The 27,253-nt window shown below is 38.5% G+C and overlaps 3 protein-coding genes across 3 annotated transcripts; 2 read left to right on the top strand and 1 right to left on the bottom strand.

Annotated features, from left to right (window-relative positions):
* Window positions 1-1,565: 1,565 nt before the first annotated feature.
* On the top strand, window positions 1,566-25,987 carry LOC128265511 (uncharacterized). Its single transcript, XM_053001553.1, is given in 8 exon segments — window positions 1,566-1,863; window positions 3,828-4,274; window positions 4,276-4,366; window positions 21,901-22,412; window positions 23,470-23,815; window positions 24,421-24,647; window positions 24,711-24,816; window positions 25,547-25,987. Coding segments are annotated over 7 exon segments (1,452 nt in total). The 5' UTR covers window positions 1,566-1,863; window positions 3,828-4,223; the 3' UTR covers window positions 25,666-25,987.
* LOC128265519 (uncharacterized) lies at window positions 10,634-12,230 on the top strand. Its single transcript, XM_053001565.1, has one exon. The coding sequence runs from the start codon at window positions 10,808-10,810 to the stop codon at window positions 11,825-11,827; it is 1,020 nt and encodes a 339-aa protein (XP_052857525.1). The 5' UTR covers window positions 10,634-10,807; the 3' UTR covers window positions 11,828-12,230.
* On the bottom strand, window positions 17,714-19,783 carry LOC128265521 (surfeit locus protein 4 homolog). The gene is made up of 2 exons (XM_053001580.1): window positions 19,287-19,783; window positions 17,714-18,348 (listed from the first exon to the last, which is right to left on the bottom strand). Exons 1-2 carry the CDS (start codon window positions 19,608-19,610, stop codon window positions 17,845-17,847), a joined length of 828 nt encoding a protein of 275 aa, XP_052857540.1. The 5' UTR covers window positions 19,611-19,783; the 3' UTR covers window positions 17,714-17,844.
* Window positions 25,988-27,253: the final 1,266 nt, after the last annotated feature.

The raw sequence follows: 27,253 nt of genomic DNA, 5'->3' as shown, positions 1-27,253 counted from the left end.
AGTGCTCTCTGTAAGGGTATACAAAATCCTTTTGTTGGCTTAAGTTTCTCCGTCTGCCATTTCAGCTTTTGTTTTGCGATGCCAATAAAACCTGCATTTCACTTTCAGCTCTACGGTTCGCCAACAATGACGAAAGGTGGTAGCCTGGGGTAAGGAGTGGCGTATCACAAAAACATCCTTGCCATCGCAACGCGAGGATCCTTTGTGCAGGGTGCACCCAATTATTTGGTCGTTACTTGTTTCTTATTACCTTTTGCCTACCGACACTACGAAACATAATAACGCCGCACAGGAGACTCGAGAGGAGAAGGCTTTGTTTGTCCGGCACAATTGTTCAATTGAGTTACGGAATGGCGGAAATAAATGCGTATTTAATATGCAAAGGAATCGAATGGAAGCAGGCCCAATATTGCTCAAAGGATATCAGTTAAAGATTACTCGACAAGCGATTGGATTGAGCAATGAAAAATGCGAATATAGACAGCAGCGGAAGGCATAGGATATATCTAAATTCAAGTACAAAGTTCATAATTTAAGGCTGAAGCGGTGTTCAATTATAAGTCTTGAAAAAAGCCTAATGGTTCAAAGTAAGAATTTTGGTGTAGTTTTAGAAATGTATGTTTGTTTTACGAAATATCAACTTTAAAGAGCTTTGCTCTCATACTTGAAATGTTTATATTTTCCTTGATAAATTAGGAATAAATGAAAAAAGTTTTAAATGATTTTTACCACTTTTATAATTTTGGAACAAATTAATTGACTTTAGATTTTTTTTCTGTGTGCATACATTCAAATCAGAGTGCTTTAATTGCAATCAGGTAGGACAATAACTCAAAAATTGTAGTAATGCCTAAATTACATTAAACATTATGAAAACGTGCTAGAAACTCACACTTTTTACAATTAAATTGCAATTCCAGAACATTTTTTCGTAATCTAATTGTATTTAAATTATACAAAATAAATAGGATATGTTTAACTAAATAAAAAATGTTCAAAATGTTGTGTGCCACAATTTTTAATCATAACTTCGTGGGGAAAAGTTGATAAAGTGTCCTTAAATAGACTATGATTTAAATTTTAGTTTGGAAAACAAAGGTAGTCCCTAAAATGCTAAATGCTAAGGAAAATCGTTACATGAACAAATACTGGGTTTAACTGCCTGTTGATTCGAAGCGGTTAACAGAGTTTTTTACAGCAAGCTGAGAACAGCCATAGGCACCCCTGTTCCAATTTCGCATTCTCCTTCGTGTTTTCCCCTCTTAATGGGGAAATGGGAATGGGAAATGGGAACAAAATGGAAAAACTGGCACCCAGGGGAAAATTTGGCGAACTGAAACGAAGAAAAACTCAAGAGACGACATGGAATGGATCGATAGGGGAAATTTGGAGTTGAGGAACTCGGAATTCGGATCGCAGGGAATGAAACGGACTGTACTCGAAGGACGAAACATCGTGAAACAGAAGGGGTGGAACCATCGGAATTAAAATGGACCTTTTGGCATAGGCACACTGCGAATCGCGAAATGCTCCGGTTTTAGTTTGGAATTTGCATGGCACAGCAACGGTCGTTGAGCGGGCAAAAGAAGCGCGGGAATTCGAAGACCCCAAATAAGTTTAAATCACTTCGCGGGCGGTTGTTTGAATGCTACGAAAGTGAATACACTGGGATCTCCAGACTCTGTTCTGAATCTGAATCTGATTCATCGCCAACCCACAACCGGTCTTTAGTTGCGGGAATGTGTGCCAACTGGGATGTGGGCGTGTCCGCCCACTCCCCCTTCCCCTCTCGCGATAAAGTGAAGTGCGGCGGAGTGGAGTGCAAGTATGCCTCCCTTTTGTGAAATACTGTGAGCTACGACTGTGAGTGCAATGTGTCTTTTATAAATCAAGGAAAATCACATTTTAAATTGCTGCGCATTAGAACGGATACAGATACAAAGGCAGGGCCACAAGGAGGCAGCCAGGCAGCCAGGCAGCTAGGCAAGATCGAAAGTCAAACGCCGCCAAACGTTGATTGCGTCGTCGTCTATCCACGAAACGTGAAAAATGAAAAAGAACGAACAAGAACGTGAAGGATTTGACTGATGTGAATGGAGTGAAAGATGTGACCTGGCCTGGCCCAGGCCTCCTTCCCCTTCCCTTGAATGTGGCTCGTGCTATTGTTTGGCCCCCATCTATTTCAATTTGATTATATTGATGAGCATATGATGTAATATATGGAAACGTAATCTGATTAGAGACAGACTTAGGCCCACACCTCTGATCGGCTCGGCTTAGCTCAGAAATCGTGCTCTCCCATAGACTTTAAAACTCATTAATGTGCAAAGGCCCCATTCCACCAGGACTTTGGTATCATTAGACAGGCAGAAGGCGAAAACAAGCAGTGGAAAGCTGAAGCTTACAATGATGCCTTTCAATCAATAGGGGCGTTGAGACAGGTGACAGACTCGGGCAAGATATTTGATAGCAGTTCTAAAAAAAGCGCTAGAAAACAACGAAAAACGAGAAAGGATTTTTTGCTTGGCAACGCAAAGCAATTCAACGTAAATATCACATATCCCGCCAGTGGAATAACATTTAATAATTGAGGGGAATTCATACACAACTGAAGTAATAACAAATGTATTGTCCTAGGAATTCCGTTATCAAGTGTAGTAAAAGACAACAACTGAGTCTAATTAAATAAAAGCTGTTCAGAAGAAATTACCAATTACGACAAGTTTTTCGATAACGTAGAGAGCCAGCTACGAATGGCACTTGTTTGGAAACTATAAAAGCACTCCGACTTCGACACAGTTTTTCCAAAATGTTTTCGATTTTGAAAGAAAGTTATTGTCAAAATCACAAAATAAATTTGTTTTTGATAAAAGCTGCATTAAAGCCCTGTTATAGTGCAACACTTCCATTTTGACTCTAGAAATAATTGCGTTTTATAAGGAATCGTCTGCTGTTTATTTTGTTTAAATTTAAATTTTTAAATCAACAAATAAAAAGTTTAATTAAATAAATTTAAAAAAAAATTGAAAGGAAATTGAAGCAGTTGCTTAGAGTCTACGGACATTTTTAATCTTTGAAATACAAAATACAAGCCAAAAAAATTGTCTTTTTAGGACCACGTGTACATTACTTACATTAAGTGAATGTAAGGTTACTTGCGTTCCGTTAGAAACCAAAATACACATGGGCTCCTATACATAAATTAAGTTCAAGCGGGAAAAACAATCTCTATTTTGGCACTTTTGGCAAAAGAGTACTCCTTAACACAACACTGCTAATGTCTATGAGTGAATTAGGAAAATCTCGGAAGCTAATGACCGGATTTCTCGCTCGAAAAATATATCAATTTGTTGCTTAGCACCCCTAATTACACGTTGGTCCACAGCAGCAGACATCCTTCTAATCGCCCCATATTATGGAGTGCAATAATGCATTAGGACTTTCCATTTTTTTTTTTGCTATTTGGGGACTTCGATTTGCCAGCTCCGACCGGATAAATGGGGATCTGGCATTCATTTAGAGTAGTCGACACAGTTTTGTGGGCATAACGACTTTTTGACCAACAAAAAATAACAAACAAGCCATTAAAAATTTGCCAGACTCAGCAGAAGTGGAGGAAGCAGAACTAATGGAGAGTGGAAAAGGAGGAGCATGGGGGCCATGCAATTCATTAATTTATTGACTTATAATCAAGCCAGGCCAAAACTTATGCCCAGAGGCAGAGCCGGATAAATATCCATTTATCACATAAACAGAATTCTAACGGCAGTGAATCCTTGGTGGTTTTCTGCTTTCCTCTGGCCGAACTTATATTTTCGCCTTTCTAGTCTGGCTGCTGCGGTTGGCTCTGCCAAATAAAGCAAGAAACAAGCTAAAACATACGTTCTCTGCGGTCTGACTCGGTGAAATAAAAACAAAAATCCTAGAACGGAGGCGGAGGAAGCAGTCACGTCCGTACTACCAAAAGCCCCTTCCCCTGGGTGAAATGTGGTATGCAAATTCAACCGAGAAGACTTCATAAAAGCAATGCAAATAATTAAATAAAGGAGCCAGAACAAACAGCACGAAGCAGGAGCAGAATGACATGCTACTTGAGCTGGCCAAACTTGGAATAACTAGCTGCGGGAGAAATAAATACGAAATCCGAAAGTAAATCCCAAACCAATCCAACTTCCCGCCCAGGTGCGACAACCGACAAAAGCCCTCGCCCTCGCCCAAGAAAAATGTCCTGGCGGGAAAAGGAGCGCTGCGCAGGGGGCGACGCTGGTGGACGCGGGGACAGGCATCCTGGCCGGGAGGAGTCCGGGAACTGCCAGCATACTGTTGGCATTTCTGGCAGCTGTCAGCTTTCGTGGCATGCGAGCGCGTAAGTGTAAACTTCTTTTACTTAGGGCGATAAGAGAGAATCCGGCGTGCACTCTGCTCACCGATTTCACCGCTAATTCGCCACGCTGCTAGGCGAAAATAATTTTAAAATAATACTTAAGTAAATGATATTTTTTTAAATATTACTCATATTTAAGTCACGTTGTAAACTTAAGCATGTCATTGACTTATTCCGATCATTTTACAGGGCTTTTAAGAATTAAATGTCATTTAAATATATTCCGATAATTTTACAGGGCTTTTGGGCACTAAATTTCATTAAAATATTAAAATATTATTTTGAAATTTTTAATACTTGCAATTTGTCTTTTATTTGGGATTGACCTTAGCGTCTTAAGAGGCACATTAAACTTCTTAATACCTTAACAATTATTCTTGCTATTATAATGTGTCATAAGAAAATTTCACTCGTGGAACTATGAGTTCTGCTTTCTTTCTTTTCTCATCGATTTTCTATTTTACTGTTAATGTACGCGTTGGTTCCTAAAATATATTCGCCCTGATCTAACCCATCATCTATGATCTCGGAAGAGTGCCCACAGGGCAGATAAGTTTAAAGTAAAGGAAAAAAGTTTGAGACTTATTTAAGGGTTTATACAATATTTTACAATTTTGTCCCCTGTGGTATAGTTTACTTTCTCAGATTGGTTTTTAGTATTTAGCAAAATTCTTTGAGATTGCGATTTTTTACGTTTTATTGGTATTTTGGCTGTTGAAGCAAAAACATCATAAATTAAATGACACAAGAAATAGGTTCGAGCCTTTAAAGCACTATTAAGCATTTCTGGTTTAAATGTTATGTGAGTCACAGCTTTGTTTACACTCCAATAATTCCAATCGGTCTTTCCAGACTCTGAACTAGCCGGCCTAAGCCATCCAATCGCGTAACCAACTACCCAGCAATCTCTTGATCCCTTTGGCATTGGATTCCCCGGGAAAATCGCTTCCAGGAACGCCCCAGAGACCTTGTGTTTACCATGCGAGAATGCCCTATGTCCCGAGTCCCGGCACCCTGTCCAACTTTTTGGCTACGTGATCTGTTGAGTTGAGTTCCATGTTCCATGTGCCCTGCTGTTTTGTTTGGCGCTAAGCTTTTGTTTTGCATGCATAGTTAATTCAATTTCGCACATTTTTGTGCAAGTGTCGAGTGGAGCGTTTGCCAAATTTAATTTACATGATGAGATTTGCTTGGCTGCATTGTCGTTGGCAACTCGTTGGCACGATTTTTATAAGCTTGTCGAGTTAATTTAATCGTGCAGTGCAAATTTTCATTTAGTCGAGCGCTCACACGCGCTCATGTGATTGTCAGGCACCTGTCACCCGAAAGGAAATCTGCCTTTTCGGTGCCAGAAACTCATTACGCATACGCAACGTGTGAAGATTGCGAGTCAGCCCCGGCTTGATATTTGCCTTTCGTTTTTCGAGTAGTTTATGAAAATGCCTGGCATATTTTCTAGCTCGGCCTAATTGGAGCGGGCCTTGCTAACCGTCTCTGTTTTGAATCTCGAGTTGATTAAATTCTGAGCGTGCGTAGGATGAGTGAGTGAGGGTGGTGGCTGTGGTGGATGTGGTGTGTCTGTTCAACAGGTCGGATGCGTGATGTGATTGCTCTTCCCTTGTGAAATTAGAACAGGTCCGAGCTTGCCTATATAAAGCAGTCAATTGATGGTTCGCTATAATTGCAGTTTTTCCCGTAATTTCAGAGCAATACTTCTCAAAGCAAGATTGAATAAATTATGGGAGCTTTTCATTTCAACTTGAGTGAACTCTATCATCAAATTGATTTCACTTCCTTGTAAGCCTTAAATATTCAAGGCACACTCAATTATTTATGCACTGTGCTAGGCAATCTTTGGGCAAATATTTGCTAGAAAAGCCTTGTCTTGGCGGCTTTTAAAGGGGCTTAAAGTACTTGCGGCTGAATAATTGCCAAATAATATTTATAATTTTGTTTTTCTGCGTATCTCTCTGCTGCTGCTGCCAGATCTAATCAATCTCAGCCGAACTGCTGGCTATGCCAAGGCAATATCATTAACAACACACGACCCCATCTCCATGTCCGCACCCATATGTGATGTAATTAAATTGGTCACCAGCAAAAACGAGTAGGGCCGCAGACCAACTGGAAGTGGGCGAAGTTCGGGCCAAAACAATGGGACAAAGCGAGAACAGAAATAAGTAGACACTCAAATAACACTTAAGCCATCAATCAGCGCACTAGCCAAGGTCAAAGGCAGCGCCACGCCCATGTCCATCTCTGTTAATTATGCCACGACCATGGACCGCATACAAAACAGCAGCAGGAGCAGGGCGAGTTCAACTATGTTTTATATAGGAGATACAAGTATTTACCATAGAACGACTCCCAAGACAAATGGCGGTCAAATGTCACGTTTAATTTATTTATGGCCAAAACACATAACCGTTGAAGGGGGGCAGCAGAAAAAATTGGGACTCCGGCGATGGGCGTGGCCCAAGGCACAAGGACCGAGCTTTAATTAAATAACTGCGCTAAGTGGAGCCAAAGAGTTGGCGTCGCTAATACAGCCATTAGCCGAATTCGTTGAGAGGCCATAAATTTCACGGTCCAGCTCAGGAATCACAAAATAATTCCCGAATTCTGTACTCCCTTGAATAAATTCAAGCATACGCAATTTGGAGGCACGACCTAACTCCAGACTAATAAATAGCTTCTGGCGGTAATTAATTAACTCTGGATTGTCGTAATGACCAAGCTCTAAGTTTTCATATGCGAGCAATATGATTTTGCCTAAAAGTTTTCTATATTAACATTTACGGCTTAGGGATGGCTTTTAAATAAATATCATAAGGTCCAAAAGTTGTGCTTCTTGTATAGTAGGTTCCTAAATAATCAACCGTTTGTTTACCTTTAATCGTCACATTTCAAATTTATAAATGTAAGATTTATTTACCTATTACTTAATATTTTTAACTTATAAAAATTAGACCACAATCAAATTGTGTTAAAGTTATTTATTTTCTATAATTAAAACCATTCTTTGACTTTGGCAAACCATGAAGCGGTATATCAACAAATTTCACTCATTTATTTCGCAAATCAACAGCTTTAATTAAATTATTACTTAATACATTTCCCAATTATGGTTGTCCAAAAAGACCTGCTAGTGCCTATTTTGATGGTAATATACCTATTTGCACTCCCCACTAATTTCGTATATTTACTCGGACAATAAATTGGGCTTTGGACAAGTGGTGACACCAGCCACTACATATATTTGTCCTTAATGGACACACACGAGGATGTTTGGGCCACGTTTTCGCATCAAGTCCGTAATGAGCCCTCGAGAGCAATACTAAGCCTAACAAAACCGCCCCGCGGTGAATGTTGTTGTGTATTTGGTTATTCAAGTGTATAAATTATGAGCAATAACAACGGCAGGCACAGCAATGCGAAAGACAACAATCGTCAATCAGGAGATACGAAAGCAAAAGGCTGTGAAAAACCTAGAGGGGGAGTGGAAACGCTTTAAAGCAATCGAAGGCAGTCGAGTGCTAAATGGGCGTGTCCTCCCGCCCCGCCTATCAGACACTCCCCCTCGCGCCATCACTTATTCCGTGTAATTGCTGTGTGCGAGAGCAGAATGCCACAAAACGTCGAACTCGGCCCACTGTCGTCGAAGTTAACGATACGGCGCGTCTCCATTTGGCTTGAAAAAAAAATCAAACATCTTGATCGATATGCGACAATTTAATGCCCTGAAGCATCAATTCATTAACGAAGGAAACGACAAAGCACCATTTTAATGCGCTTCATTTATAAGAAGTATTTAACATTTTCATAAAATCAACACACATAGTTTTATTCTTTAAAAATTATAGTTTAATACTAGTTCAATAAACCCTATAAAATAATGGATGTAAGGACATAAAAACAAAAAAATATATATTTAAGAGAATAATACCATTTTAAATGGCGGTAAAACTAAAAACTTTCCATAAACTATTTGATCAAATTATTATTATTCTGTTTCTGTCCTCTAAAAGTCTTACATTTCTGTAGCTTTAGAAAAAAGTTTTTTTTTAGAATTTAAATTATTTTTTTCTAAATGTAAATCATGTAACGAAGGCACTCAGGAAACTTGACTACTGGATTTCCTCTGCCTGCTTAGTTGGTATGCCGACAGCAATCCATCACAGACCATGGCCATAACCCTTGTCAGAAATCAGCTGTTATCGGGACACCTTGGGAAAAGATCATAGCCGAGTCTATGCGACCACGCGGAGTTAAAGGGTAACCACAACAAAACGTGCAGCCATTGATAAAATGTGCGACGGCTGCTGATGTAGGTCGGATCCGGACGAGGGGCTAGGAGGTGGATTCGGGGAATGCAAGAGCAGGAATTTATGATTCCATTTTTACTTCTCTGCTCGTTCTTGCAAACAGCCTCCGGCCATGTGAAGAGTTTCTTTCGTTGGGGAATGCGAGCGGGGCAACCTGTGTTGGGGAATGCAAATGGTTGCGGCTTGTGAATTTCTCTCGCAACAATGAGAAATGCTTCACCATGGGTGGAACCCCTGGCCCGGCGTCTTTGGCCTAAGCCCCCCGCTGCTCCTCTGCCAACGCCCAGTTACACGGACAAAAAACAGGTGGTCCACCTTGCAAATGTCAGTTTAAGTTTTTAACTAAAGAAGAACGTCTGTAAAAGATTTATTATCCGAAATACAACACAGATTGTACTCTTTCTTTATATAAAAATTTAAACTTTAAGCTTACTAGTAAAAGTCAAAAAAATTTTAATATGGGGAAAAAGAAATTTCGTAAATATTTATTTTTCGCTGTGTACCTTTTCTCTGAATGAGAGTGACAACCATGCGAACAGTTCGATTATGCATGATTTGAGCAGGCAGTATTTGCTAATATTGGCTGAATGCTGCGAATCAATAAATGACAAGTTATGCCCTCTAATTAATGCGCTTCAACATGTGCCAAGCGTGTGCGGCTCCTGGCATGGTCTAATGGGGGTCTCTCCTGGGCCTTGACCAGGCCCACCAACCGCTCGGCATTCGGCTTAATTTCGCACATAAATACCAATGGCTAACACCCCACCCCCAGCCAGGGCGCCAAGGAAACCCGGGGGGCGGGGAGGAACCTCGAATGGAGCCAGTTTTTGTGACCACATCATGGCCAGTCCAGCGTTTCATTTTTCAACTGTCAGACTACCACAAAGCCAGTGACACTTTTGACTCCCCCGCTGGAAGATGTCGCAGAAGCGGTTATCTGGGGGCGCCTCGAGCGTGAATACATACATGGAAATTAAAATGACATTAGGTCAGGCGAGCGTAAAAGGCCAGAGGTTCCATTATTTTTTTTATATTTAATTTTTGAAAGAAATCGTGCCATTTTATCTTTAACGGACACCGGCTCCGGGGCACCAATGAAAAACCTTTAAATGGTATAATAAATCAAAAGCGATTTGAGCCCTTTCAAATGACTGACGACTTCAGCTCAGTGACATTTGACTAAACATTAACTGACAATATTTTGAAGCTTAAAATATCCAATATTACAGTTCTAAGTTGTTTAAATCCGGAAACCATTTTTGATTCGGTGCAGATGTTAGTTTTAACTGACGTTTTGTGTAGGCGTTTTCAAAATCAGACTATTAACTAAACATATTCTCCTTCAATTAAATAAAAATTACTTAACTTGAGTTTAAACCATAGGAGATTTAAGTGATAATATTTATTTTAATTATAGCAAAGCACACCGCTAGTGCTAATGGACGGAATAAGCGAGTTGGTCCCCAATTTCAAGAGTTTTTATTTAAAAGGAATCAGTAGTGTTAGTATTGAACTTTTGAAATCTCTTTAAAAGTTTGCAGATCCAAATGGTGTATTTTTTTTTATACAGTCATATATGGTCTAATCCCAATTTTCGCAAGACAAAAAATTACTTTAAATTATTTAAAAGCTAAATTATCCAGAAGTTTGCAAATGGCACGATTCAGCAATTGAAAGGTACCCTTAATATTTGATTGTGAAAGCTGTGACTTTTCGATAACTTTTATCGCTCACTCATGGGTTCCCAGCCAGAGCTAGTTCATTTTTCTTCACACATCCTTTTAAGGAAAGTTTCAAATGAAAAAGATAAACTATTAATAATATTCAAATTTTTTAGCACGAGCAACTTTTTTAAACGATAATTCAACTCTTGGTATTCTTGATAATTCAACTATGTCAGTAGTAGAATCCCTGCGGAAAGTAGAATCCCTGTTTTGAACTGGTTCACACGGTTGAGTTCGGCAGCACTGCAGGGCTGCAAAAACAATTAAAAAGAGCTTGACAAGCTGTCACATTGCCGAAATTTGATGAAAATTTTTTTGCTAATTTGCTATTAGTAAAGTCGTGGATAATCTGTTCTGCCGTTAACTTGAGAACGATGAGCCAGAAGACGGAGGTTTCCCAGTTGGTCAAGAACCAGTGCCGCTTGCTCCTGTTGCTAGAGAAGAACAGACTCAAGGAATCACGGCATCCGATCTCCTGCCTACCCGGGCCCGTCCACGTCCACTTTCCTGTCCTGCGAAAATCACGCACCCTCTCCATCGGAAACATCTCCCAAGCAACTCTGGAGGAGGTGTTCCAGAACTGTCGCCGCCTGGAAACCCTGGTTCTGCACGACAAGATGGCGCCCGGCACCGTTTACGATATCCGGAACATAGGCCTCTGCCACCAGCTGAAGGTGCTGCTGCTGCCCTTGGAAATCGGGACTCCGCTGGCCATCTGCCACCTGGTGAACCTCACCCACCTCACACTGCAGCGCCAGAAACTCTGGCCGGGCATGGACTGGCTGCCCACTGTGCAGGCCATCATCCAGGCCAAGCGGTTCCATATCCAGGCTCTCAGCTTCGATGGCTCCTGGCTGGTGGCCCCCTTGCATCTGTCCCAGCTCCAGCTGGCCCAGTGCACTGCTCTCACGGAACTGCGGCTGAGCAACTGCAAGCTGGGCAAGGTAGGCGGTCCACCGTTGCCCTTCTGCTGCAAAACGATCAGCTTCCGGCGATGCTCCCTGATCAAGCTGTACAGCTACATAAACTCCCAGCCGATGTTGCGGGAGCTGGAGCTGTTCGACTGTAAGGTGGTGTGGGAAGCCCCCGTGATGGGGCGCATCCTGAGCCTGAGGCAGCGCCAGCCCGTCCTCGAACCACTCCTGCTGACCTTCAGCCAGTCCACCCAGCTGCGATCGGAGTACACAAAGTGGACCAAAGAGCAACTGGCGGCATTCAGCCAGTGGCTGCTGGTGAGGGAACTGGAGCCCCAAGAGGCGGACACCTGGAACCAGCCAGTCGGCACGGTTTCCATGCGATTCTCCGCCTCCATCAACTATCTGCCCGATCTCAAGCTTCCGGAGGAGAGCATTCCGAATGCCGCTGTCGTAGTCCAGCAGTTAAATGCTTTGTAATGGCGTTTCATCTGAAGAGCTTTGCATGATTATGGGAGCTACTTTAGTAGTACTTCCTTCGTATTATTGCATTAATTCCAAGTTTGTTTTTCGGTTGTGGTTGTGTGTTAACTAACACATAAACCAAGTAATGCCATTTATTTATAAACATAATATTTTAAAATTTTACTGCTATTTTAACTTTTAACCATTGTCTTTTTCGTCAACTTAAAAAAAATGTGCCTTGCAAATCCTATAACAAACAAGAAATGGCCAATTTACAATACAGCAAATTAAAGTAATCTCATAATCTCCAAATTTGAAAATCAGATGAAATGTTATAGACTAAAAGAGAGAAATTAAAACTGAGCAACGTATTTTATACTTTTTTTTTTAACAAACTGACAGTCAATATTATTATGGACTCTAGATATGCAGCTTAAATGAATCACAAAAGCGTCGAGTCTTACAAAATGTATAAGAATTTAAACAAGAATTTAAATAAACACCTTAAGTCTCTCCCAGCATCAATTAACCCATTTGTACGCACCCACAATTTAATTAATACAAATCCCACGTAAATTCCTCTAGTCGACAGATGCCCCCCATTCACATCAAGTGGCACCCAACATATTCAACATATCTAACCTCGGAGGGCTTTCGACATGTGAGGACTGTGAGTTGCTTTAGGATCGCCATTTTTCCAGTTGGACGAGTTTTTGTGTATCAGAGAGCACATAAATAACGAAAAAGTTGCCAAAACAAGGAGTAAAGTCAAATTTATGTGTACCGCATGTAATTAATAATAAAAGAAATCGCGCAAACGAATTAAATGGTTCTGTGTGTGCTTAACTTGCTTGTTAGCCTGTCCAGAACGGCGCTTAATTAGACCAACTGCCCCCATGCACACAAGCCCCGAATCTCCGACCGGCCATTTTCCCGTACTTTATGTTTGAGCCAACTTAATGGGGTCCGGCCAGCAGTGCACCAGCTAATCGGGTTAACCAATCCCAAAAGCAATGCTAACCAGTTGTAATTGGGTGTTACCTGTGCGGGGTATTGGGCAGGTTGGCAGGACGACAGGTGATGGTGCAAAGCAAATATCGTAAATGGTATTAGCTGAGCTGGGTAAGGTCTTGACGGAGGTACATCTGGTAATAATACTTTTTCCTTTGCTTTATATCTCTGATCAAATAAATTTTTAACAATATTACTTGTTTTATTTACACAATTTTGTTGATTTTTAAATTGCGTTTATCGGGAATTCTTGATTTTTCACCATTTTTATACCCTTATAATTTCAGTCAGAAGTTTGCAGCGCGGTGAAGGAGACATTTCCGACCCTATAAAGTTTATATATTCTTGATCAGCTAGAAGAGTTGCTCCGTCCGTCTGTCCGTCCGTCCGTTTTTACGCAAATTAGTCTCCCAGTTTTAAAGCTATCTGCTTGAAACTTTCCCAAAAGCTGTCTTTCTATTGCAGGTAGTTTTTAAGTCCGAACGAGCCGGTTCGGACGACTATAGCATATAGCTCCCATAGGAACAATCGGAAAAAAAAATAAAAAAAATTATAAGTTTGCTGTTTTTTATTTTTTTTTTTAGTTAATGGTTAAATTACGGTTTAAGTTTCATTAAAATTGGACGACTACAACATAAAGCTCCCATGAGAACAATTAAAATATTAAACTAGTAAAATATTAAAAAAATGTAACCTTTCTATTTTGTAATTTTTTCAAAAATTCTTTTTGACTTATTAATAAATTGGAAAACGAAATCATATAGCTGCCATAGGTACTATCTAATAATTCAGCTGCAAGTTATCATAGCTTCAATGTTTTAAACATATGCGCAAGTAAATCTTAATTTTAATGTTTTCAAAAATATTTAATTTTTGCAATGACTGCAAGGCTATATGAACTTCGGCTTGTCGAAGTTTGTTTGTTTGGCTTTTTGCACCTTTTCTGAAATACTGAAGGTGTATAAGAAAAAATGATGGGATGTGTGGCTTAAAAGGCATTCTATGACTAAGATAGAGTGTTGATGTCAGAACTAGTTTTATGCTAGGACTGGAAAAATGCTGCTTCAACTAAGAAGTGCATAAAAATGATCTGCGATTGATCGAAACGAACTTTGTTTACGAAAACGAAAAAAAAACATATATATATATATAAAGGTTTTGCTTTTTTTTTTGCATGTTCTAACTTTATGCAGATTTTTTGTTTTTTTTTTTCCAAAGTCGTCCAGTTTTTTTTGGATTGTTTCAAACATTTTCCAGCGTTTTTGTTCCTGTTACCCAGTCAAAAGCTGATAATCGTGACGGTTCCACCGAGAGTCTGGATGTTATGCGAACCTCGCTAGGTGTGTCCCCGGCAATGTGTGTCCCCTAGAAAGTACAACTAAAGCCTGTTTCTAGGCCCAGCCACATTTATCTTGATTACATAATATATGGACAGCCTCTAAGTGCGAAGTCCTAATGCCATATAAGATTTAAATATCCGCGCTCACCAGTGTTGACCACCGCGGGAATACCGCTGTTCTGTAACGATAACGATAGCCTTAAAATCGATTAGAAGCAGTATTGTAAAACGGACAGTGATCCCGAACCGAGGCTACATCTTGCCGCGAGAGCTAAATCTAGAGCTGGCAAAACATCGATTTAAGCTTGCATCGATGTTTGTGAGAACTTTTTTCAAAACCATCGACTATTAATCGATGTTCTTAAAATTAAGAAATTGTTTTTTTTCAGTCCTAACCTTTATTTGAGATTATTCAAGAAATGGTTGTTGCTTAGCAAAAAAAATATGTTAAAAATGTATGGCAGAATCTTTGGCATCAGGATTTGTACAAATTTGGGGCTTATGTCATCAAGGCCAGTGACATTACTTTTAATTCTATTTACACAGTTACAAGCTATGCAAGCGCTTGAGGTGATCCTGAGAAAATTGCTTTTTGGTTCCTCTTGTCGTACCCTCAAAAGTCGGGAATACTTTAATGTTGTAAAACTAGATTTTTTAAATTATAAGATGTTAGCTGATTTAAACACTTTATGTTTCATATTCAATATTGAATTTTTTTCGCAACACCAACCAATTGGCAGAGATGCAAAAAAAAAAATATCATTGATTGAGTGTGACCAACTTACGTTTCATATCAAACTCAATATTAAATATCGAATTATGTGATATGTTTTCTAATTTAAATAAACGAATTTTTTTCATTTTTATCAAATAAATTATTTCCTAACTTTAATAAGAAACAAAAATCAGCACAACATAGTCTATACAGTTTTATTTTATTGGGTCTAGAAATATAAAAGATAATTGAATATAGTTCAAGCAATATGAGCATACAGCAAAACATTCATATACAATTTTTGAAAACAGCAACAAATTTAAACTTTTGACTGGCTGAAATTAAAATAAAATTTTCGGCAAATCGTGTTAAATGTCCAAACGTAATCCGTGAAACGTTAAGCCCGGCAACATTTGGTTTTAATTCCTGCAGTGTCGCAATGGTTGTTCAGTTTCCAAACGATATAATCCATGCATCATCTCATGGCGGCAGTCCGATTAGACACAAGCCCCCTCTGACTGGGCTTGGCCTTTTTCAACTTTGCACTCGAATGAATACGAAATTCACGCGAATTCCCTGACAGAACCGAACCGAACCGTACCCACGACAAAGATAAAGTTTCCACCAGCGAGCAGCCCCACGCCATAGTCCCCCACTTGAATTATTATGTTATAGCTGCTGCTCTGGGTCGGGGGCGTTCCATATTCCGTGTTCTGTGCTCTGTGTTTTGTGTCCCAAGCCCGAAAAGTTTGCACCAATCATTGCTCAACCATTTGAGTAGAAATCTTAAATTTATTGCTGTGACAATGCGACAGCAAACAATAACATTAAACAAGTAATAATTCAAGTCCCTTTTAAATGATTTCAATTATTTGCCCAAAATGTGTGACGAGCGTTGGAAAGGATGGGCAGTCAGGGTGAAATGGCAAAACCCAAAAACCGAAATCAGTTTATGTGGCTTACTGTACAGTTACACTAATTACCGCACAACAAAACTGTTGTAGCTCTCATTTATCGGTGTTGTTCTTGCACTTGTTGTACTTCTATTTGTTGTCGGTTTCTGTTTTTATAAACTTTGTGTGCAAATAGTTTTTAATTACATAGATATGCTGGCAGCAAGGAAAACAATTGAAAATCTAACGAGGAAATAAAGTTTAAAGCAGTTGGACTTTTATTTTAACTTGGGTCTGAAACGTTTGGTACCCTTTAAATAATAATAATACCCTTTAAAAATATATATATATTAGTTTTCAAAATAATTTCAATATAAATAAATTAAATTAAATAAATCATCAATTAAAAAAAAATTTTGAATGCATAATTTTCTGATCCTTATTAAATAGTTTGGAAATTTTAAAAATCATTTATATTAGGTGCTAATAATTGAACAAGTGGGTCACATGAGTCAATAACAATATTCAACCGAAATCAGAGTCAGAACTTAATACCACAATGTATTACAGCCCACGTTTGGCAAGCAATCTAATGTGGTTAACCTTCTTGTGCATTTCAAATCCCTGCCGTGAGGTAATCATGAACAACTAACTAGATCTCAATTACCTTTCTGATGCACTCAATGCTTAATACAACTTACATATTCCTTAAACGCCATTTAAAAATCAATCGCTCACATCAAAAAAGTAATAGAACAACTTGCATTAAATATAAAAGTATAACTAAAGTACCTAAATATAAATACCTACTAGTCTGATTTATTTAAAAAAATGAAAATGAAACATTTGGAATGAAATTATATTGTAATATGTACCTGCCCATAATCGAGTTGAAATCCTGTTTATGCAGTGTTCCATGGCCCGAAACTTTGCAGAAAAATTAAGTTATTTAAAGCCAACAACAACAGCTACTTAGGCTATGCAACTGCCTGCAGCTGGGAAACTCAACTCGGGAGTGCAAAGTGGCAAACTATTCCTGAAAATTGTTCTCGAGTGCAGCATTTAATAAAAATGTAAACTTGGGCAGAAACTCTACTGTAGTCCTTCGCCTCGCAGGTTCGCTCACTTTATGTTCGCTCTGTGTGGGCATTTGGCATAATATTATTTACATAATAAATACTTAGTTGTTATTTGTTGTGCTGCGCGTAAATTTGCGCCCGAGGCGAGACAGCGGAACGGGAAGGCGACGCCTGAAAGTAGGCAATGCCGCCACTGCCGCTTGTGGGTGGATGTGGGTGTGGCTGTAGGTGCATGTCCTTTGCCCACGCTGAATGTATAATGTGGGAGGCATGACTATGTAATTTCAGGCCCATCTGCGGGATTTTATGCTCTAATAAAATTGCAATGTGGCCGCGAGCTTGAAGCTTGATTGGATCAGAATAAGGGCGTGGAACAGTGACCAGACGCCAGCACTCCCATTGTGGTATTAGATCTCCCAATTAAAGTCAAGTCGGTACATTAAACAGTCCAAAAAGGAGGAGTCCTTTTTTTAACAGTTTGTTGTTGGATTAAATATGGAATTACCAAAAAGCTATACTTTATTATATTTTACATGTATTTATAATGCTTTATAAAGTTTTATTTTTATTTTAAAATATATAGATCCACAATTTTTATGCTTTTGATAATTGTTCAAGTCAATTTTTTTATCTTTGAATTTTATCTTGGAAAAATAAAAATATTTATAGGTAATACTTTTATTTAATATTTTATTTTAAATAGGGATAAAAAAGGTGTTTAAGATATTTCAGCTTTAAGGATGTAAACAGGCTAAGGCAATAATATTAATATATTAATATTCGAGACATGAACATTTTATAAATTTAATTTAATATAATGCAATGAATAAATTTAAATTTAATGCATTCTTAAAATTAATCTGTGTAATAAAGATTTTCAGATACAGACACTCAGTATCAATGCTCTATTTGACCTATTTTTGCTCAAGGAAAATGCTTATATTTTGATTATCTTTCTGCGTCCGATCTTTAAATGTATATTAAAACGACTACAACTACCAGTGTTTTTTGTACTGCTCAAGGGATACTTCCCCAGGACCCAAGACCACAACCATCAGTAGACCACCCACAACCGACAGAGTGTGAAAGCAGTTGTACTTGAGAAGGTCCCTGGTGTCGCCTTCTGCGAACCACCAGGCATTTGTGGTCACATTCCACACGGTCAGAATAAGCGAAAGACACAAAGCAGCCAGTCGGGTGCGATAGCCCATTACGACGAAAGTCATCAGGATCAGGCCAAAGCAATTCAAGATCATAGCAGCAATTGTGAAGTACTGCTGGAACAAGGTCAGGTACATCAGGGCCAGGAGGATCCTTCCGGTGAGCTGCATCAGTTGCTGGGATCGCTGGCCCACAATAAAAGGCAATCCCGCTCCTGCGCCGTAGAGCCGGCATACCGCAGCCTCCTTGCATTCCACATGGAGGAGAAGTAGGCCTCCGAGCAGCGAGAAATTTCGGAGCAGCAGGTGCAGCTTAAGTGGCACTTCATATATGTGAACCTAAGAATAAATTATAATATATATTCATGTTCAGGATGAGATATCTCTTTTTATTGAAATGTCAAAATCGAATAACTTTAAATAAAACTATCGAGTTCTAGTCTTTTTATTATATTTGATTAAACAACTTTTTGAAAACTTCCAACAAGTGCCGCTGGCCTTTATTAAGCATAAGAAAACACAATATTTCCGGCTTTTTTCATAGCTTTTTTCATGAATCTACACAAGTCGATTGCTTCATAAAAGTCCAAGTTAATTAATGTAACTTAATACTTACACAAAAAATGTGACATCCCTGTAAATAATTGGAAACACACAAAATAAAGACAACATTTTCAATTTTATAGCCGTTGTCTTAAATATAAGCTAAAGGCAGTAAAAGGTATACGTTTATTGAAATACTAACCAAACTGATGCTTTTACTTAGTACACTGATCAAAAATTGAAAGAGTAAAATGTGAATTTGATTTCAATATTGTATAATAATATTAAATACAACGCATATTGATTGCATTGCCCAATATAAGATTTAAAATTGTTTTAAGTTAAATTTCAATTACATTTTCAAATGAAAAATTAAAAATAACTAAAATCGCAATCGATGATAATCAAAGCGAAATCTATTTAATTGAGTACAAAACATTAAGACTTACAAAGTTTTTCTACCAGTGTAGTTTTATTATTTTACGTAAAATAAAAAGTAATGCAGTTTATTAGAATTTGAAAGTGGCATTTGAAGTTTAGAAAGTTGGAAGGTTGCATAACCTAAGGTTGCATATAAGCTTTAGCTTTAATCGCAAATAATATAAAAACTATTTCTTCAGAACCAAATATATCAAAAATCTATCGTATAATTTATAAGTGTGCAACATTTTTTAAGGAGTTTTTTTCTAGGCTTACAAGATGTTTTTGGTGAAAGTCCCGACTATTAAACTTACCTGAAGCAACACTATGCCGGCCAGCAGGGTAACCGCAAAGTTAGTAAACAGGTGCAGCAGAATCAAGGCACAGCCCGCCAGCTGGCCCACCAGATTCAGCAGGACTATGGCCACCGCAAGGGCGGCGGAGCACTGGTGGCGGTCTTGCAGGAAAGCCTGCTGCTCCACCCACTGGAACCACATGCGCAGGGCGTCCTCGAAGAAGGTGGCCACCAGGCATGAGCGGGCCACCGAGGGCAGGAAGGGGCGGCAGCGGCGGGTGACCTTCTCCCCCAGGTCTTCCGCCCTTTTCAACCAGCGGATTCCCGCCCGGGTCACCGCCATGCCCCAACACTTCTGCTCCTGGCCACAAGCTCCACTTACAAGCAAAGTGATTTCTCTCGGCGTCCCAGGCTGACAGTCGTGGTGGTGCTAACAAACGGCCAGTGCCAGACTGAATAATCGTTCCGGTCTGTCTCGAGTCTGTGGCACATCTGGAAAAGATTGCTCTGCTACGAGGAGTGCAAAGTGGCCCTCTTCCGGGCACAGCTGTCGCTTTGGAAATTGTATCTTATAATGTATTTTTGCCATATTACCATATTTTTGTGTTATTAGAAAACCCCAAAAGGTATTTTAGTCAAGGTTGCATTACTCGCCATATTTCCTGATATTTTATTACAAAATTGGATACATATAATATATAACAAAAAAGGGAGCACACTTTGGCAATCCGAAGTTCATATACTCTTGCTGCTATTCTTGAAAACATTAAAATTATGATTTACTTGCTTATTTGCTTAAAAGCATTGAAGCTATGATGATTTGCAGCTCAATTATTCGATATATACGATATCGTTTTCCGATTTTAATAAAATTATTCAATTGTGACATTTTTTATGTTCTTAGTACTGGATAGTGTCAAGGCCAGTTTATTTGTGCGTGAAAGTGATTAGCGAGTTAGTGATTATGTTACATACAGAATTAATTTTGAGCCCAAAACGGTTGAATAATAAAGTCAAAAAAAAAAAAACAAAATTTTTTTGTACTTGGTATTATTACCATTAAATGTATTTATTATCAACAAGAGAACAAACTTCATTTGACGTATCCTTAATAAACATTATAGATTTTGCAATATATTTTATTATGTGCTTCATATGCGGAAGCATCTCACCGGACTTAGAAACAATTTTTTTATTAAATAACATTAATATGTTTTTAGAGTTTTACTGTGAACTAAAATTTTCCAAAATTATGGGCTTTCGACTTTCAAATATTTGTATCAAATGTTTTAATAACGTGGTTTTTCTATTACCGCTGTTGTGTCAGAACGTTTAACAAAATTAAATTTTTATAAATATAATTTATGAAGAACAACTAAAAAATGTTCTTTTTTTAACTTATTTAAATTGTCAACTTTTATATATATATTTTTTTTCTTATTCACTTTAAGCTCATCGTATATCTATGAAATAATTTCTTTGGTTGTTCCAATAATTTAATTATAAACTTAGGAAATATTTTGTGGAAATCTCCGCTGATCAACATTACATTTTCCCTTTTACTACGTTTACCATTATTAAATTATTTTATAAACTCATTCCAGTTTTTCATAATTTCCCATTTGATAATTATCGCCTAAGCACCGTTCCCTAGTGCACATAAATTAGCATTTGTTGTAAAAAAATACAAATTCACACAAATTTGTTTCCTATCAAAAGCGATATTGTTTTTCCACCGTCCATTCAACCTCAAACCCTTGACATGAAATGCAATCGAACGAAATGTCCTAAGCAAATAAATTGAAATTTTACATGACGAATTTCAAAAAGTTTCTGCCAAATATATAAATGTTCTAAAATACATATTCGCATTTTGTCAATTAATAAACAAAAAGCTTTTTCTAATGCGCTCAATTTTATGGTGGGAGATAAGCAAACAGTTTTTCGTCAGCTTAAATTCAAAATAATTTACCCTTTGCTTTCGTTTGGGATGCACCGTAATCTAATAAAATTGCAATAGGGAAAGAAACGAATCTTATATATGGTTAAATTTCTTATTTTAATGTTTTTTTTCGATAACTTAATTTGCAAGCAAATGTTAAATACATTTTGATAAATTTTTTTAAATATTAAAAAAAAAATTATAAAAGTTGGAATCCGGACTTAATTTAATAAATTTGTGCAAAATAACTTAATGTTTCAATCAGTGGTGTTTATATGAACTAGTGTAACAGCTTAAAAAAAAACTCTTGTAGCAAATTTTTTTTAATAGAATATTTCTATCTCACTTTTTACCCGGATGGGTAACCCCTATAATATTTTGGAAAACTCATAAGCCCAATTTTTCTTATATTGCACAAAAGTAAGGTTTAAATTGCATAAGAACGTACAGCTTCAAATCTACTTTGGTCTACTATAATTTGGTACATAACTCATTAAAATGCACATCTAAGTCGGAAAGGGTATCCCAAGTGCCGCATTTCCTCGTAGACCTTTTTCTAACCGACAAGTGACAGCTGCGTTTCGTTTGTGTGTCAATTCGACACAAGCCCAAAATAATTATTTGTGCAGGGAAAATTTCGATAAGGCTTGCAGACTGATGTGCTGTCCATCATTCTTGACCTACTTTGCAGCGCTGGCAGCCACGGCCACTCCCATGGAGAACGCATCGCTAATTGCTCCGCCGGCGACGGGAACAACCACAATGGCGGTGGACACGGGCTCAACAGGATCTCCTGTCCTGATGCTGGGCGACGGCCAGCAGGAGCTGGAGGACACCACGGTGCTGGATTCTTGGAGCGACAGGCCGGACACTGCGACGCTGACAAAGGGCTTCTCGATTCCCACGTATTTGCCGCCGTTTCCCGAGTTCATCCCCGCAGACATTCCACACCGGCAGCAGAATGCCACTTCCAGAGCACCTGTGTCTGTGCAACCTGCAGACATCAGCCCATCCGGCAGTGCCATGCCGTCACCCAACGAGCAATCCCGTCTGCACGCCTACGACAGCGAACAAAAGGCCCAGCAGCTACGGCGCGAAAAGGAGCTGGCGAAGGAGCGGGAGCTCCTGCCCCGTCGCCAGCTCAGCCTGCCCCCGCTGAACGCCACCGTCCAAGCTGGCCAGCACGCCTATCTGCCCTGCAAGGTGAGTGGTTGAGTGGTGCCCCCAAATGGGGACAATGGTGGCCGTCTAGTTGAGTGGCGTAATTGAAAGCGCCGAGTGAGCAGGGTAAGTTGGGGAACACAGTCTTTTGCATTTCGAGAACATTGCTACGAAATAGAAACGGCTTAACCAGTTTGGAAATAATTAAACCATTACAAATTGTATATATTTAGTGCAGAGTTGTGCAAGGATAGTTCGAAAAGTTAGGGTAGACATAGCAGGAAATAAATAAATATAAAATATAAATATAAAAATCCATTGCAACCCAAAAACAAATGTTTTATCGTTTTAGCATAGAATAAAAAAGGAGGTAAGGAGGATAGGAGGTCAGACAGAACAAAACTTTGAAATTTTCAAGAAAATTGGAAGTATAATTTTGATTTATGTTTTTTTGGTATTATTATCTATATTTAACAAATCGCATTAATTTGTTAACCTCATTTAAAACTTTACATGAGGGTAATCTTTCTTTAATGCAAAAATTGTTTGCCAAGCTTGATATTAATCGGTTATGCATTTTTTAAATGCACGGACATTCAAAATGTTGTTTTGAGAAATCGGTGTTTGAGGTTTCTGATTTGCCAACAATGAAATGGTAGCTTCGTTTACTTGCATTTTCGTCTAATATTAATTTAACCATTTAAAACAACAACAAATAAAAAATGTTTTTTTTAAATGTTCAAGACCAGAGCATCTCATTTTCTTATAGAAAAATTATTTTTTGTATTAAAGTTATAATACAAATTAATCAACATTTTTTAACTTGATTTGGGCTTGCTGAATACCAATCTTTCTATTCAAAATTATGCATATTTTCTTGACTTTTAGTGAACGATTCTTAATTAAATAAATATAAGCATTTTAAAACAAAAACTGTTTTTTTTCAAGTAAATATTTTTTGCATAACTAGATTCCGCGCTATTACATTTTTTAAGAACAACCTGAAATTGCAATAATTTTCCTAGCGCCACAGGGAGATTTTTAAGTAGTAACGAAACTAATTATTCAAATTATTACGATTTTCTATTTACGCCTGCAGCTCAACCAGCACTCCGGTAAACCGCTCTCCTGGGTGCGTTTGCGCGACGAACATATCATTGCGGTGGATCATACAACCTTCATCAACGATGCCCGCTTCGCATCGCTGCTCCAGTCGTCCACATCGACGACGATTGTGTCAGGAGTTGCAACTACCAAGAACCCCTCGGTTGCCCAGAGTAACGTCTCCGCCCAAGGTGGTCCGGATGTTCAGGAGCGGGGAAACGGCAGCAGCCTCAGCTGGACGCTGCAAATAAAATACGTGAAGCTGGAGGACGCCGGCTGGTACGAGTGCCAGCTGGCAACGGAGCCCAAAATGAGCGCCAAGGTGCAGCTGTTTGTGATAAGTAAGTGAAAGGACTGCTATCCGACAAATTGTCCTGCACAGAAAGAAAAAAAATAGATTTCAAACCGAAATTTAAATACATTCAACAACAATTTGATATTAGCATATTTAAGTATATATATTCTTTATTTGATAGTAAAAGGTGGCCGACGCCATACAATTATAATTAAATAAATTTAATAACATATAAAAAAAATTATTTCAATATTTAAATATCGAATTAAAATGCTTGAAGACATTGATTTTACATTTTTTACCTATGTTATTGATATTCTAAAATCTGATCGAAAGTTATCAACAGATTATTTAGACACGAACTCTAATAATTAAGATTTGCTGTAGTAGTCAAGCTCCCTTTGTTTGCCATCAGAACTTGATGCTATTGAAGCTATTAAATAAATCTTTGAATTTTTTCATTTTTAGTGAGAAATAAGCAAAAATACAAATTTAATCTCAAAATTTTAGTCTTAGCTTGTATATAAACGAGCCTTTTAGCCTTCCAATCACTTTGGTTAGAATTTGGTTGGACAAGTCACTGATGGACTTTTTAAAGCAAACAGGTTTCAATACTATGTATTACGAAATAATTTTTATCTATACTCACAGCACCCCGAACTGAGTTAATCGGCGATCGACAGCGCTTTGTGAAGTCCGGTAGCAAAGTAGAGCTGCACTGCATCGTACGTGGCACCCTAGAGGCCCCAAAATATATATTCTGGTACCGTGGCGACCAGCAAGTAACTGCCGAAAATGAGGCAAGCGGTGTCCAAAGTGGATGGTATACGCAAATCGACAGGAATATCTTCGGCAGCACCGAGCACAATCGAAACACGGTGAGCGGATTTGGATACAACTAAAATTCTTAAGAGGATTTCTCATGGATATCGATTTTATAGATAGGTTCACTGGTCATTCCACTTGTGCGTAAGATTCACTCCGGCAACTACACATGTGAGCCGGAAAACAGTGCGGCAGTTTCCATGCAATTGCACGTCCTGAGCGGTAGGTGACGCAAATTTTTTACATCCTAACACTTAATAACTGATAAGTTAGTTCACAAAAAAACAAGTAAGGATGCAAACTTGTGCAAGCCGAAGTTTATATACCTTTGCAGCTGTTTGCAAAAATTAAACATCAAAATTTTGAATTATATGAGTACCTATTTAAAACCATTGAAGCTTTGATGATTTTTTTTCGGGCATAGGAATGGTTTTATAATCCAAAACAACGCTTTTCATTTTTTTAAATCTGAAAACGATATCATATAGCTGCCATAGGAACTATCGAATAATTGAGCTGCAAATCATCATATCTTAAATGTTTTTAAGCATATACGAAAGTAAAGCATAATTTGAATGTTTTCGAGAATATTTGTTTTTTGTAACAGCTGCAAGGGTATATGAGCTTCGGCTTGCCGAAGTTTGTTTCCCTTTGCTTTTAAATTTTTTTTTCGGTTCGGAAAAATTTCCTTAACTGCGTTGCAAACTTCTGACTGATAATATAATACAACTTTCATAAAATAAGGATTGCCATTTTCTCGCATTGTATAATAAATAAGCAGAATCAGGCTATCGCCTTCTGTAAAATTCCCGCTTGCCTATTAAACCCTGCTTAACTGCTTTGCTTTTATTTTCCTTACTTTTTTTTTACTTGCCAAGACCTTTAGTTGTACAATTGCATTTCTGTATGTGTATAACTAAGTCAATAAATTATTAAATATTGCTCATTTCAGGGGAATACTCTGCCTCCGCCATAAAGTCAGCAGCTGCAGGCCTCCATAGACTGGGTCACGGCTACAGCAGTCTTCACCAGTGGTTGATCTTCCTTCTGGTGGCCCTGAACAAAACATGAGTGGTCTAGACGAAATCCTTTTAAGGAGAGCGCTGGAATTATCATCCGCTCGGGGTGTATTGTCTAAGACATTAGTTTAATTTCTAGGTAAATTGCACTAACACTCAAACGATTGCCATTGTTTATTCCGCTGACACTTCTTAAAGTCTAAGCTCAAGTTTCCGAATATAAACAACATTTTTATACAAATTCTAGACTTAACATTGTTTTCCTTTTCTCTAGCAATTAGGTTTAGATAATAAAGAATTAACCTAAGCATCTAATTCCGAGTAACGAACATTTATTTGTTATTTGCGTAAATAAAGCCTGAGGCGTCTTATGTTAGCTGTAATCCTCTTTCATTTTTGAGATAATATTTTGTTAATTAAGAGGTTGCAATTAATGTCTTCAGCCCAGAAGGTAATTAAAGTCGGTTTGTATTAAGCTATTTCAATATTTTAAAAAACTTATTTATTATCAAATAAAATATTTAAATACAATCAAAAAAACATGCAAATTTAAAAAGTAAAACAATGTGAAAAGATTCGTGATAAACCTTTAGTTTTCTCTGTGATTCCTAGTTTTTACTATTGAAGCATTATTTTTAAAGTGAAAATTAATTCGCAGCTTGCACCATTAACGATATAATTTTCATTTGTTGAGCCGCGCACTTTGATTTACATTTATTAAGGCCCTGCTAATGCCCAGCTACAGCTTTAGAAAGTGGGCCTCTGAGTTTCAGCCTAATGCCAATCCTCCCCTTGTCCCACTTTAGCATCTTAACCCCAATCCTCACTTATTTAAATAGAATTCCTGCCCCCCTGTTAATTTCTTGCCGGCGTATTATATCTGTATATTTTAAAATGCAAATACAGAAACCTGTCATAACTCAAGAAAAGGTGGAGCAGGAGAAAAGCATCCACTAAGCCGGCACGCAAATAAAAAGACAAAAAAGAGGGGAGTGAAGAAAAACTACCATTGTCTTGGCCATTGTTTCGCCTTGGCCATTGTTTTATTGCCTGGCCAACTATAATTTTGTGCGATTTTTCTGATTGCCCGCGCACTTTACGCTGCTCATTTATCAAACCGCCGCTGACCAGAGAAGAGAGTCTTGGCAAGCGTGGCCAAGATGTGGCGAAAGTTTTATGGCCAAGTTTGAGCTTTCCCGCTTAAAGTTGGCCCACATTTTCAGATTCGCACACCTTGCCCAATGCTCCATTCCTAGCTACTTCGGCCACTCAACAGACAATTTACAACTGCACAGATGGCGATGGTGGTTGGGTGGAGGGAAGGGGAACGGAACTTGTGGGTCTTCGGAGGAGAGATGGGCCACTGGGAGTGGGCTAATCACTTTTTGATTTATTCGCCATAGCCGCCGCATCCTGAAACTTTTGCCACAGTTCATATTTTTCTTTTCGCTCTGCGGCTGTCCCGCAGATTTCCTGCAGTTTTCCTTTTCCCTGTTGCTTTTGCGGTGTGGCCACCGCCGGCAGGAGGATATTGACAGCGGCAGATCGGGAATCGCGGGGGATTAGCTCCTGCGAATATTGAAAAATTCCGCGGCTGGCAATCCGAATGCCTTGCAGGCAACTGTCAACAATTTCTTAAA

Source organism: Drosophila gunungcola, chromosome 3R (assembly GCF_025200985.1).
Source record: "Drosophila gunungcola strain Sukarami chromosome 3R, Dgunungcola_SK_2, whole genome shotgun sequence".
Classification (NCBI taxonomy): Eukaryota; Metazoa; Arthropoda; class Insecta; order Diptera; family Drosophilidae; genus Drosophila; species Drosophila gunungcola.
The sequence above is the reverse complement of the archived record's forward strand: the minus strand, read 5'-3'. Positions and strand labels throughout refer to the sequence as shown.

Bases quoted from the DNA above. Each gene is read 5' to 3' on its own strand.
- LOC128265519 (XM_053001565.1), top strand. From the start codon at position 10,808: ATGAGCCAGAAGACGGAGGTTTCCCAGTTGGTCAAGAACCAGTGCCGC.
- LOC128265521 (XM_053001580.1), bottom strand. From the start codon at position 19,610: ATGGCGGTGACCCGGGCGGGAATCCGCTGGTTGAAAAGGGCGGAAGAC. The intron at 18,349-19,286 runs GTAAGTTTAATA...ATTTATTCTTAG, and splicing joins CCGGCATAGTGTTGCTTCAG to GTTCACATATATGAAGTGCC.